The sequence below is a fragment of the Magallana gigas genome, chromosome 6 (genome assembly GCF_963853765.1).
Source record: "Magallana gigas chromosome 6, xbMagGiga1.1, whole genome shotgun sequence".
Classification (NCBI taxonomy): Eukaryota; Metazoa; Mollusca; class Bivalvia; order Ostreida; family Ostreidae; genus Magallana; species Magallana gigas.
In genome coordinates, this window is record NC_088858.1 from 120,445 (window position 1) to 135,493 (window position 15,049).

The 15,049-nt window shown below is 34.4% G+C and overlaps 1 protein-coding gene across 1 annotated transcript; it reads right to left on the minus strand.

Moving 5' to 3' along the window:
* Positions 1-441: 441 nt before the first annotated feature.
* LOC117686009 (uncharacterized) lies at positions 442-3,815 on the minus strand. The gene is made up of 4 exons (XM_066088476.1): positions 3,240-3,815; positions 1,894-1,949; positions 1,305-1,382; positions 442-878 (listed from the first exon to the last, which is right to left on the minus strand). The coding sequence occupies exons 1-4, from the start codon at positions 3,658-3,660 to the stop codon at positions 777-779; spliced, it is 657 nt and encodes a 218-aa protein (XP_065944548.1). The 5' UTR covers positions 3,661-3,815; the 3' UTR covers positions 442-776.
* Positions 3,816-15,049: the final 11,234 nt, after the last annotated feature.

Sequence of the window (15,049 nt, forward strand, 5' to 3'; positions counted from 1 at the left end):
CTTTATACCAAGTATGAGATATCACTGAATCTCCATTACAAAGTTAAAGCCCAGCAAAGACAGATGGACAAGGTGATTCCTATAACCCCTCTCCATTATTGTTTGCAGGGGGTATAATAAACAAATGTTATTGTGCATGGAAACAATGATGGTCTCGTATTATTTTCATCCAAGAAAAAAAGTTAAATCTTAAAACATTAGTGTAATTTAGTCACCTTAAAGTTCGTTCTTTAACATCCACCAAGTCTGTGCCTAGTCTTGAGCGAAGAGGACTAATTTGACCTTGGCTTATGATGTTGATGGCTGCATTAACATCAGCCAACTGAATTTCTTGAAGGGGAAGTGCCTCCTCTTCCTGACTCCAGTTAGAACTTTGGCTGCAAACTGCGCTGCTTTGACTATCACTCTGTTACAAAATCAAAAGTTATGTACATTAATAAATTACAGCTACATGTACTACAATGTATACATGCATATTATGCATGTACATGTACTTTGAAGACAGCAAATTTTAGTTTTTGCAACATATATATTTGTTTGACATGTGATCCACATAACCCACTTGAGCACATGTAACAATTTGGGGTTCTTTTTCATGGCCACTACTTCCTAATCTCTTCATATGGGTGTGGAGAAGGTTTTCACTCTCATGACATTTACAATTTTAATTGATGCACTTTACAGTCTGACTGCCTCTCCTAATGCAAATGTATGTGAAGAAGTATAACTACAGTATTTCTTCAGATTTTTTGGTGTTTACATGAAATTCATTAAATTCATTCAACACTTACCGGTACTAAGTCTTCATAAATGGAAGTATCTATCTGTCTTGTACGGAGTCTGCAAGTCCATGCTTCATCATTTGTTTCATTCAAAGGCTGAGAAAAAAAAATGATGGAAATGTTATAGCAATGAAATCATACATTTGCAGCAAGAATATTCATTTGATAATTCACATAAATAAAAGCCAAATACTGAAATTAATATCTTTTTTTTAGGCCTTTCAATACTCTACAGTCAGAGCTGCATGAAGCAATTTTAAATGCCTGTCTTAATGATCATGCAGAACTTGCTGATTCAAATCTCATCATTGGCAAAATATACAATTTGAAATTATTCTGAAACAGCCTCTATAAATGCATAATTTTATCCCTTTACTTTTCTTGATGTAGTATATATTGTTATATACATATGATATCACTGATTATGTGGTTTTAAATACCATACATGTTGAATACAACTTGAAAAGTTCAAAACACTTTAAATTAACAAAATATTGACTGCAAGACATGAGCTTTACATACAGCATCAGTACATGAAGACTTCTGGTTTTTGAGAGAGTCTGTTGTATGTTCTCTGTTGTCTTCTATGGGAACTTCAACCTAATAAAGATAATATATTTTACAATTTAATTAAACTTGGATACAATCATTTCTTTTTATCACAGCACACAGACCTTCATATTCTTGTGTTGCCTACTGAGCAGAGCAATTTACACTTAGAGATCACTTTACCTAGAGTCTTTGTCTGAAACACCCCTTACATCTCAAAAACTGAAAAATGCATGGATTTGATATTTTGTGCATACATGTATGATGCTTGGCACTAGGACTTATATAAATACAATGGTTACCAACCTCATGACCTTTCATTATACATGTAACATGCACAATCAATAGAGCCCAGCCTTAATGATAGCACACATCCAATGAAGCATGACGACGGATAAAAACGGAAAGTACATGTAATAGGTAATCTGACTTAGGTGAATTAAAAATGCCCATGCCTTAATTGCCTTAACTCACATTCATATACTATTATGCAACTATGGATAAGTAACTTATTTTATACAACAGGAAATTAACAGTAGTAAAATAAGATTGCATTTGTTACCTCTCCTATTGATGATGGAAAATTCAAGTAATCTCCATGGCATTTTCTGCATATTCCTAAAATTTTAAGAGAAAAGTATTAAATTTATCATTTTTTTAAAATATATCTCTGTATTATAAGTCCATCATAATAATTGACTTACAACTCTTCTTTACTTCTAGAGGTAAATTTTAAATGACAGATTTATCATATCCCTAGAGTGTTCTTTAGCTTTTTTTTTAACATTGATGAACATTTCAATGTTTATTTTCTTGTTTATAATTATAAATATCTTTATATGTATATATGTGTGAGAGCTAAAGTGAGCGTGTTTAACCATTGTAATACATTGTATGTATGATAACATGTTTACTCAGTTCATTGTATATGCAACCTTCACTTCTGATATGAAGAGGGCATTTATGAGCATTGTATGCCTGATGCCAAATTCATTCAGTTTTTCTGAATATAAGTATTGCCTGATGGATTCAGCAAATATACCATCTGGGCCTCCTAATTGTACATGCAAAAAATGTGTTTTATCATATAATGTATGGTTGATGAAAATTCTAATACATGCTGGTATAAAAGCATTTAAATTACCAATCATCAGCTGATCAAATAAATCTACTGATTGAATCGGGTATGAAAATACATGTAATTTGGAATTCGTAGTTATATATACTCTGCCCCAAGATTTTGCTTCCACTACTTTTCGCTTGACATTTCGATAATCATCATTACATTAAAGGCTTTATGCTCAAACTACGTTCATCCACAAATATGATAAATGTCCAGGTTGGATTACCTGTTTTGAAATGCCCCCTCTACCACTTCAGGTTTCAATACTTAACCCAAAATAGAAATTCTACGGGGATTTTGCATTGAAACAGTCATGAAATAGCTATAATACATTGAAAAATAAGTATTCCAAGTGAGTTCCTAATGGTAAAAAGATGTAAAAATTTCCATTATAAATTCACTTAGGAATTTGTTATCATTTCTGTGAAATTTTGTCAGAGTGAAAAATGATAGTATGTGTAAATGAAGATATCTTTGATATTTTCTCTTTTATCAATTTCAACTGTATTTCTTTCACATAGATGTGTATTTTTAATCAAAAATCATCAAAAATTGATGAAAGCATTAACTTGGGACAGACTATGATTATACATGTATATGTACTTGTATCAGGTACATAGACCAATGTAGACCCCCCCCCCCCAAGTTTTTGTCCATGCAGGGTCATGAAAATTTTAATTAACCCTTGCGAGATATTTTACTGTTACTGTGTCTCATTTTATAATTTAAATAGCTTCTGTTCAAAATCTTGCTGAATATAAACATGATGAATAAGAATAACTTACCAGAACCGACTGGCACTAAAATTCCAAACTCAGAAATCATCCGCTTACACATGCGAGAGTTAAAACTCCGATATGGTTTGGCAGTTCCCTTATGGTTAGGATACTGACAAGAGGTCTTGGGACGCCAGTGAATACCTAGAAAATCTCTGTGATAGGGACAAACTGTGAATGTTTCCTCGACAGTGAAGAGTCCCACCCGCTTGCAAATTAGATCTGCTTCACTGAACACATCAGCCTCTCCTTTTACACCAGATCGAACTCCATTTTTGATTAGATGTGAAACAATACCTCTCTTGCAGTCTTTTAATCTAGTCAAATTTGTTTCTGATGGATGAAGAGGTGAAAAATCACAACAAGTTGAGGAATAAACACTAATAGAGCATCTTTCAATGGAGTCTGCCATATTGATGCCCCGATGCATTATGGGAAACGGGAGATAACTCTTGTGGTTAAAATTGGGAGAAGGGACTTAACTTTAGAAGCAAAATATTTAATAGCATGGAGAAAACACAAAAAATTAACAATTCTATATGAAAGCAAAAATTAAAATAAAAATATTTTTATCATGAAAAACAATTTCTTTGAATGCTTTTTGTAAATATCATTAATTTAAAATGGGTGAATTTTAATGATATTCTATAGAAATTCAACCAAACCCATTATTTACCTTGGGGGTGAATATCACAATATACCAAAGAAATGATTTTTTTTTAATTCATAAAGTTAAAGAGGTTTAATTTGAATGACAATTGAAAAGAAATTAACAAATTTAAAATTTAATGTGTGTAATGCCTGCATAGGGCCTGCCTGACTCTTACACGGAGCAGTACTTAATTCTTTGGAATTCATCTTCACACCCTAAATAATCATTTCTTTTATTGAAGCAAAGAAATTATCAGCTTAAGGTCAATGTTAAATCCCTTTATTTTAAGAATGCACCCCACTGAAGGAATCCATTATTTCCTGTCCATCATTAAATTATCTGTATAGTTAATCCCTTACAAAACCTTCCAAATCCTTTTGAATTCATCCTCACACCCTAAATTATCTTTTATTATATTAAAACCAAGAAATGATCAGCTTTAGTTCTATGATAAGTACTTTTATTGTAAAATTACACCCCTTTGAAGGAACCAATAATTTTCTGTTGAACGTTAAAAAATCAGTACAGTTAAATCTTTTTAAATTCATCCCCACACCCAAAATCATCTTTTATTATATTTAAACAAAGTAACAATCAGCTGTTGAAACTTGTACCCCTATTTATCGTTCAATAATGTGCTGTGCTTGACATTGAAGAACCATTAGATTGTATCACCCTTTTTTCTGGTGATAATGGGAATTGAACCCACTCCTTTTCCTGGTTGATAGCAGGAAATGTGTTCTAATACACCGTATCAGCTTCATTGGTGATTATATAATCATATGGAGATAGAGGGAGAAAAAGAGAGATTGCATTCAAAAGACATAATCAATGGTGGATGTGTTTATCCCAGTTCGCCAGAGGTCCTCTATTCTAAAAGCGGTGAACGAGAGCACAGGAATAAATGAGCAAATCTAAAATAAAACAAAGGCTACGAATACGATTTTAAACTCGTACCACAATATAACAGTATCAAGAAAACTCCAAATATAAACAAATTGTACTCCTTCTAAATAATATAATGTGACAAAAAGATAACTCCGCCTACAAAAGGTCACGTGATCTTTTTTGACATTGACGAGATGCAACTGAGTTGCAATATCGCAAATACCCCTATGCCCTTAACCCTTGTAACCCCAACATCCTATATTTTAACCCTTATAACCCCTACACCCTATACCTATATACTTGTAACCCCTACACCCTATAATCTAACCCTTGTATCCCATACACCCCAAATACCCTATACCTTTATTATCATTGTAACCCATGCATCAGATAACCTAGCCCATGTAACCCCTATAGCCTTAACCCTTGTAGACCATTTCACCTTACGACCTCTAACTATTAGGGTGAGTTAACCATGGACACGTACTTTGGATCGGACTACTTTGGTTATAATCATATACAAATAAATGTGCATGCACTCATGTGTTGTTTCGTAAATTCTTGAATTAGAACTAATGAATTGTATCATTATTTAGAATTTGACATTCACATTGTCAAAGTAATAGCAATATTGGCATCGTAAAATGACGTCAAATACGCCATCTTTGAAAATTTAGTTATGAAAATTTTACATTTAAGCATTATTTGAATGATGTGCATTTGATTGTGAATTAGGGAAAATACACTCTCTGCGTAAAATAATTAGAAAGAAGTAAGTTTTGAAACGAAATTAGATTAAACTAACATGGTCATTTTTGCTCCGTATGTTCATTTCACCATGGATCGGACACAAATTAACCATGCATCGGACAGTTTTCAGTGCATGATTTCTTCTAATAATTAGGAGATTATGTACCCATTCCTTGTTATATACTTTAAATGTGAAATGAAATAAATATTTACTAAAAATAATTGATACAAACATTTTCCTCAGATCGTTCAAACCGAAAACCAAAACGCATGCCTAGCTTAAAGAAATAGACGAGGACGAGTACATAAGAAATTCTATTTATAGACAACGGTGTCTTAAAGTTATATTTAGAAACTTGATCAGGATTCCTTGATCAAGCAGACAGGTCAACTACAAACCCTAACCCTAACCCTAACCCTAAACCACCCTAGCCTTAACCTTAACTTTTGTAACCCCTACACCCTATCCATTAACCCTTGTAACCACTACACCCTATACCTTAACCCTTGTAACCCCTACACCCTATACCTTAACCCTTATAACCTCTGTACCCCATACCTTGACCCTTTTAACCCCTACACTCTACATCTTATACCTTCACCCTTGTGTCCCCTTCAAACTATACCCTTAACCTTAAACCTTATAACACCATTCATCTTATACCCTATACCTTTACTCTTGTAAACCGTATACCCTTCACCCCCTACCTTTACCCTTATACCCCCTACATTTATACCTTAACCCTTGTAACCCTTACGCACTACACCATAATACTTGCATACCATACCCCATATACCTTTAACTTGGTAACCCCCTACTCCCAATACCTTAAACCTTTTAACTCCCGCATCCATTACCTTAGCACCTACATATTTCTGCTTTTTTTTACCACAAATTATGTTTCATTTTTGTTTCCTTCAGAGCCAATTACCCTGGAATATATGCAGGAGAATTTCGTGGGAGGCGAAGAGGTCAGGAGTATCATAATGCAACTTCAAAGCGGCATCGATGAAAGACTAGAAAAATTTGAGCACAACATCGAAAAGAGACTCGCAGAAATGGAAAACGATATAATCAAAAAGTGTAGAGAAGATTATTTGGACAAGCTAAGAAGTATGAAACAAACCATGCCGGAGACCATAAGAGAAGAAAAAAGGGAATTAAAAGAAGGAGTGACAAAAAGCCTTGAGAACGGTTTGTTTGTCATTAAGAAGATTGACGGAGGCGGAGTTCAGGAGGATGTAGAAGGTCCGTCGAAAACCCCCGAGCAAGAAATCGTACCATGCAGACGTGAGCAGGAGGGAATACCGAAGCAGGTTACCCCAAGGATTCCAAAAGGCTCTTGGGAAGACTTCCCCATGCAAGATCATTTCATAAAAAAGGAACATGAGACATTTGGGTGGAAGAAAAACAACTTGGTCAAGAAATCCATCTTTGAAAGTGGTGTTAAGAGGCAACTCTGGAATGACGACGAAGTATGGCGCAAACGAATTTCCTACAAGATAGATGCGCAATACTAAGCAAATCACCTAATGTCCGACACAAGGTCATCTCCGTCCTAGGGACAATGTTATTATTGGTTTTGCTACCAAGGTGCTTCAAGGCATGATTTTGCGCCGGATTTTTTTTTCTTTTTCTTTATATCTGACATAAGACAGACAATCGTCAGCTTTTATCTTCATGTTATTGTTACCAATGTACTGCAAATAAAATAATTTATGTATTTTAATATTTTCAAGTTTATTGGAATATATGTTACAATTTCTACATTTCCTCAATAAATATATACTCAGGCTAAGATGTGTTTAAAAGTGTTTTTGAATGGCATATTTAGATACAATTAAGGTATCGTTTAGAAATGACAAGTAAAATTATTCTTTGCTCTTTTTTGCTCGCAACAGGGTGGCTCTAAATGCATTAAATGTTCTGTCAGGGATTCCTTTTCTATTACATTCATTTACGTAATCAATATACATGATTTGATTTGAAGTTTTTCCATTCTTTATAATTTCATGCAAAATGTTCAGTTCAAACTTATTCCAAGGAACAACAAGTCTTGCTGGAACACGCCTAGCCGGGAAATGCTGTAAATTGTGTTCCTCTGGTTCATTCTCAACAACAGGAACTTTGAAACATTGTTGTTTGCATCTTCTTGTTGATACTCTTTTTCTGATAACTGTTCCACACTGTTTGCCTATAACAAAAGAAAAACTATGATTAATATTTGTAACTTCGAGACAGATAAGGCTTATTGTATAGGGTAACAGGTTTGTAGGGGTTGAGATATACTGCTCTGGGGTTATAAGGTTTACTAGGGCTATGGTATAGGATATAGGAGTTATATGGATTTAGATATTCGATGTAGGGTTTGTAGGCTTATGGGGTTAAGGGTAAATGCGGTGGAAGTTACATGAGTGATGGTTTAGGATTTCCATAGGTTATGGTACCTGTTGTATGTGTAGAAAGGGAATTATCAAGACTCTAACCGCTACAACGTATATCCTCCATACCCTGGAACAACTTTCACCCTTACCCCTACAACCCCTTAACTCTGCACCATTATCCTTGTTAATCATGCACCATAAAACCCGTAACTTCTAAAACTTATAGACTTTATTAATCATCGGGTGTAGGGGTTACAAGTGTTAAGGTTAAAGGTGTATGGTGTAGGGTTTAGAAGGGTTAAGGTGTAGGGTATAGGGTGTTAGGGGATAGAAGGGTTAAGGTATAGACTGTAGAAGGACTAAGGTATATGGTGAAGGGGTTACGAGAGTAAAGGTATAGAGTCTAATGTCAGGGGGTTTAGAAGGCTGAAGGTATAGGTGAAAGTGAAAAGTTAAGACTCAAAAGTCCAAGTATTCTCTGCTGTCGATAAATAGATGCCATGTGCTTTTTGTACAAAAGTACTTTTCAGTACTCAATAATAAGTATTTTGTTTGCAATATTTTTATAGTTTTGTTGATTAACATCAAAATAACATGTGCAAATTATTCTGTGTTTACCCATAAAAACAAACGATGCTAAATGTTTATTTTCAATATTTTTGAAATATTTATTCTTACTGTAAAAGCGTATGCCGACGAAAATATTAGAGAGATATCTACATCATCTAAATGGCTAAAATTTTGAATGAAAATTTCCTGGTTTTTATTTCAGCTAACGATCAGGAGCTCAGGGCAACTATTTATCAACAGCAGAGGATACCACGACTTTTGAGTCCTAAATTTTCACTTTGACCACATTTCATCTTAGAAGTCTTCATTAGAAAAAATATAATCTATTCTACTTTTCGGGTTATTGTTTGAATCGCACCAAGTGTTTCCCTCTCTTTAAGGATTATTTTTGTCCCATATATCAGTTAGACTAAATTTATATTTCATATTATCTATACTTTTTGAACTTCTGTTTTTGGCAGCATAGGATGAATGAAAATCTCCAACATTGATACTATTTTCTTCATTTGAATAATACTGAGATACCCATGATGTAAGTTTTTGAAATAATTTACATCGGTCACTATCTGAATTTGGTGCATATATATTAACTAGTGTAATTATATTTGTTCATATTCAATATTGATTACCAATATTCTTTCATCATCTGATTTATGTATATTATGAATAATAAAAGATAAATTATTTTGAAAAAAAATAGAAACACCTCTACTATGCGCCGAAGTAGAAAAAGAATGATAATTTGAACCTTGCCATCTTGCATTGTAAATATTTTCTTTTTCATTTATATAATGGGTTTCTTGTAGGAATACAATTTGGCAATTAATATCTCTAAGCCAGTCATATAAAGTTTGCCTTTTACAGTAATCATAAAGTCCGCGTGCGTTAAGTGACAATAACTTTAAAGCTGACATTCAAAAATGGTCGATGAGTTCATTTAACAAACATGCATTTGAAAAAGTTACCGTTTTTCTGATGACTTTTTCTTTTTAATGCTCATTCGTAAATTTTCCGCTGCATGGGCAATGATATCCCCCATGATGTTCTTTCCTGGCCAGGCCCTCGGTGAGGGTTTTACTGTTTTCTTGTAAGAAAGAGCAGTGCCCCAGTACATGTCATACACTAAGTGACCAAAGAACACCGATTGTTTGTAGGAACTAAGGGTGTCCCTCATTTCCTCGCATTGATTTATTTTAGCAGGGATAATTTGTTCCATCACATCCCTTTCCGTGTCTTTCCATTGAGAAGATTTTTGGACTAGATTGCCGATGCGTTTAGCTTCCAACTATAGATAGAAAGAAAATCAAAATTTCTCAAAGTGAATAATAGACCTGCATAAATGCCGCAATTCATTCACTTAAATATACCACTTTTCTTGCCCTAAATTGTTAATCAACAGATATTCATTAAAAGCTTATTATTTTTTTGTTTAATGTTATATGAACAAAAAAAAAGAGTGAACATAGACAACAAACTCCTTGTATATACAAAGCGTATCCTAATATAAAACATCTCTTCTAGCAAAAACCCTACTTTCATTTTGTGAAATATTTGCATATTTTGTGTATTGCTACTTACATCGATATGCAAGATCAAGAACAATTTTTTCATAATACTGCACATTAATTATATGCAATATCTTGATATTAAACTGACCTTAATAATGACAGAGTGTTCATCAAGAATGCTTCTGTTTTCTATTCAATGATGTCTATTTTCACTATAGCAAAGACTCCGCCCATCCAAGACCACGTGACTATGCTTTGACATTGACGAGATTGCTCCGGAGTAATCTTCGTAAAACCCTATACCGTAACCCTAACCCCAACCTTAACCCTAACCTTAACCATGCTCCAGGGCGATCTTCGTAAAACCTTCTATATTCTGACCCTCATCTAATCCTAACCCGAACCCCTAACCCCTTACCCTTAACCCTAACCCTTAACCTTTATAACCCCTACACCCTATACCTTAACCTTCACAACCCTTACACCCTAACCCTTAATCATTGTAACCCCTACTTCCTATACCCTATACCTTAACCCTTCTACCCCTATACCCTTCACCCTATACCTTAACATGTGTAACCCTACACCCTATACCTTAACCCTTCTAACCCCTACACCCTATACCTTAAGCATTTAAACTCCTACACCCTATACCTTAACACTTGTAACCCCTACACCCTATGATTAATAAAGTGTTTGAGTTTTAGAAATCATGGGTTTCATGGTGTATGAGTAGGATTAGAATGGTTAAGGTAGAGGGTGTAGGGCTTAGAAGGTTTAAGGTATAGGGTTAGGGTGTAGGTGATAGGGGTTGGAAGGGTTAAGGTATAGTTGAAAGTGATAGTGAAAGTGAAAAGTTATGACTCAAAAGTCCGAGTATCCTCTGCTGTCGATAAATAGATGCCATGTGCTTTTTGTACAAAAGTACTTTATTAATCATAGGGTCTAGGGTGTAGGGTTTTAAGGCTTAAGGTATAGGGTGAAGGGTTTTAAGGCTTAAGGTATAGGGTGTAGGGGTTAAAATGGTTAAGGTATATGGTGTGGGGTTAGAGGTGTTAAGGTATAGGGTGTAGGGTATAGGTGTAGAAGGGTTAAGGTATAGGGTATAGGAAGTAGGGGTTACAAGTGTTAAGGTATAGGGTGTAGGGGTTAGAAAAGGTTAAGGTATAGGGTGTAGGGGTACAAGAGTTAAGGTATAGGGTGTAGGTTATAGGGGTTAGAAGGGTTAAGGTCTAGTTGAAAGTGAATAGTTATGACTCAAAAGTCCGAGTATCCTCTGCTGTCGATAAATAGTTGCCATGTGCTTTTGTACAAAAGTACCTTTTGGTATTCAATAACAAATATGTTCTTTGCAATTTTTTAAATAGTTTTGTTAATTAACATCAAAATAACGTGTGCAAAATATTCTGTGTTTACCCACTAGAACAAACGATGCTTAATGTCTATTTTCAATATTTTTAAATATTTATTCTTTTTGTAAAGGCATACACTGACTAAAGTGTTAGAAAAATACCTAAATCACCTAATTGGCTAAAATTTTGAATGAAAATTTTCCGGTTTTTATTTCAGCTCACGATCAAGAGCACATGGCAAGTAATTATCGACAGCAGAGGATACTCGAACTTTTGAGTCTTAACTTTTCACTTTGACCATATTTCATCTTATAAAATCATGTTCTGATTTTCTTTAATTTCCTTCCTTCACAGTACTCTACACTGCATATACATATGAATAAAAGTATAAAAAACTTAGCTTACTCAAAGAAAAACAAATAGTTCTGTGCACTGCAACAAGAAATAAAAAATGGCGTTTACGATATTCTCTCTTCATGTGGCCTGGTTTTCCGCAATAGTAGCACTGTCTTGTGTTACCAGTTTCCTGACTTTTGTTCTGCATTTTCAGCAATTCCATTTCCTCTCTCATGTTCTTTATTTCAGATTTAAGATCGAGTAGGAATTTGGACAATTTGGTTGTCTCCGTAATTTTGGGTACAAACTGGGTGGCCAACACTGGTACTTCATATTCGTAGTCATTGGTTGTTTCCACTGCGGTGTCCTTTGAGTCCTCAACCAAAAGAGCCGCCTTTTCCCTAATGTCACTAAAGGTAATAGATGGTGTGCTTCGGATCCTTTTCGTCAGCTCTCTTCTCAGCCATACCTCCTTGACATTTTCCGCAAACTGGTTTCTCGGTTTCATGTCGCGATCCGTAATGACTTTTTGATCTCTCTTGCAAACCCGGTCTAATTTGCACGAGTTTGTGGCAATACTCTTGGAAAGTTTCATCCTCTTGTTTACATTGATAAAAGTCTGAGAGGAGTTTGGATATGGTTCTCCTGTCTTCAAACACTTCTCTGAGGATATCAAAATATCTTTTGGCCTGGTGAATTCGGCTGTCGACCTGTAACGTACTTCTTCTTTTGCTGGACCCTTCAGATGACTGATGATGAAATTCACTTTTTCAATGTCCGACGTTGGTCGTATCTTCAATGTAAGTTCAGTGTCCTCAATAAACTCATCGACGGTTATATCGCTGTCCCGTTATTGATCTTCCTCTCCCTTGGAGTAAATACCACCTTTGGTTCTGCAGCATCTCTAGGCATCACATGGGACAATTTCAGTTTCAAATCTGCCAGTTCCTTCTCCAGGTATTGTACCTTCTCTTCAGCCATGTCCGGTTTTGGGTTTGTCGTCGCTTACGTCTACCACCTTTCATAGAGTCTTCTTTGGCAACGGAAACTATCTAATTGCGACGCCGCCATTTGTGACCAAGTAGACTCAAAAGACGTTTCCATATTTATTGATCAAATAAAAAAGATGACAGGAAAACAATCTGCAATATCTGCAATATAAACAAGAACACAATAAGTGATATAGCTATAAACAAGGTACATATACCTTCATAAATGAATACATTTATGTGATAAATTGTACAATAAAAATCTATTTTCACAAGAAACAATTTTCAGTTAAGTCTGTCCAGTTGAATCCATTTATGACAACATTACATTGCATTTACATGTATTAACAGCACTATACATGTTCCGGTAGATAAAAAGATACATAGGTGGAACAACATCCTAAACTTGATATTTTACATGAAGTTTACTTAATCAAAACACTATGACTAGATCTATGTCCCATACATTTTTACAAATGATGGGTTACCTAATGACGTGCACACACATGTACAAAAAATCACATTACAAGTTAAATTGTGAACATTGATGCCTTCAAATATATCTCGAGGATAAGGGTACCTAAAACAAGGTCAAATGAGCGCAAATATGCAACATACGTATTGAAGTAACAACATACAACTGATACACTAATCAGAACAAACCTACTCTACAAATCTATGCAATACCTGCACACTTCAAAGATTCTGACCATAAACTTGAGAAAATAACACCACTATAATACTGCTATGTACACGTGATCGACCGTAAATAAAGACTGCATGTTTACATTGACAGATTAGATATATAAAAATTGTGTTGCAGTAAATTATGTATGAAGAACCATAATAGCTAAACAACATGTAATGTATTACCTATGAATTCAGCAAATATATATGCTGAAGATCTACTAACAATGGTTGTGCCAGCGTTCTTTCTCCGCTTTTCCGGCGTACAATAGAAAGCAAAACCGGAACAACAGAAAAAGGACGAAATCCGGAATACATTCCAATATTATAAAAATACGTAAGTGACTCGCTCGTATATATAAATTTCATACATACAATGATCAAGATTCACGTAAGGATTGCAAAGTGTTGCTGCATTTAACAGAGCTGCCAGTTCGTAAAATACAGATTTATTTTAAAACATAATTTTGCTATGGAAAGTTCTTTCAATGTTCTTAGTTTTAAGTGTGGCAGGAAATCGAATTTTGATACTATGATAACCCTTGTTTCAAACAATGTAATTTCCGAAAATATAGCAAAGAAAGACTTTTTATTTTTATATTTTAGAAAACAGCATTAAGAAAAAAGGTCAAGGTTGGAAAAAAGTGAAAAGGTTTCAGATAAACGACTGGTGTAATTAAATTTACAATCGGTGCCGTCGTCTAGAAAAAGCTCCATTATTTCGGACAAAAGGCCGTCCAAAATACAAAGAACCAGGTGCTCCGATACTTAACCCATTAATACTGATGTCTTTGATGAACTTAAATCTGTTCAAGAAAGTCTGTTGGAAATCCGAGCAACAATGATGAAAGAAAACGATATTAAAAATATTGTTACGGACATTGTCTCGGAAATAAAGGGGGTACTCAAGAAAGAAATCATAACAGAGGTGATTACAAAGGTGAAGGGTACACTGACAAAAGAACTCTAAACTACCGTTACTACACAGGACGAGTTTATCAAAGAGATAGATGAAAAATCCAAATATTCGAGTAGCGCACAAAAGAAATAGCCGACGGGATGAACATTGATATGAATGACCTGAAGGAGAAATTTTACAGGCAGCTAGCAGAATTACGATATCTAAAAGCCAACCTACAGGAAAATAAATCATTAACCGTGACAGCATCAGGCTTGGGGTAATGCTAAATGTAATGGTAATGCATTGCAATGCATTACATGTTTTCAAAGTAATGCTAGTAATGTGTAATGCCTCAAAATTAGCATTACAAGTAATGCTAATGTAATGCATTACTTTCCAAAATCTAGTGTAATGCTGGCATTACATGGTATTACTTTGCATTACTATGCATATTTATGCATGTTCACTTTAAAAAAAATGTGATGAATAAATGAATTGTTGAAATTGAATTTGATTAAATTTATTTTTAATGAAGAAAGAAATAACTCTAATTGAGAAAAAATGTTTTAATTGTACATGTTTTATTAAAAAAGGTTTTTAAAATTCATTTTTGAATTGTTTATATTACTAAAGATAACAGCACAATTTCATAACATTTTTAAGAGTGTTGTTATTAAGAGTTTTTAATCATTTAAACAATTTACTCCAATTAGTTTGCACTTCAATAAGAAATGTGTCAACAACACACTATGCCCCCCGGATAATCTAAGTATCAAAACAATCTATTGTTATAAGAAGTAC

What these genes read in the sequence shown, in the direction of transcription:
- LOC117686009 (XM_066088476.1), bottom strand. Translation starts at nt 3,660, where the DNA reads ATGCATCGGGGCATCAATATGGCAGACTCCATTGAAAGATGCTCTATT. An exon ending in TTTAGTGCCAGTCGGTTCTG is followed by an intron (nt 1,950 to 3,239) that starts GTAAGTTATTCT and finishes TTAAAATTTTAG; the next exon opens with GAATATGCAGAAAATGCCAT. An exon ending in TTCCATCATCAATAGGAGAG is followed by an intron (nt 1,383 to 1,893) that starts GTAACAAATGCA and finishes TATCTTTATTAG; the next exon opens with GTTGAAGTTCCCATAGAAGA.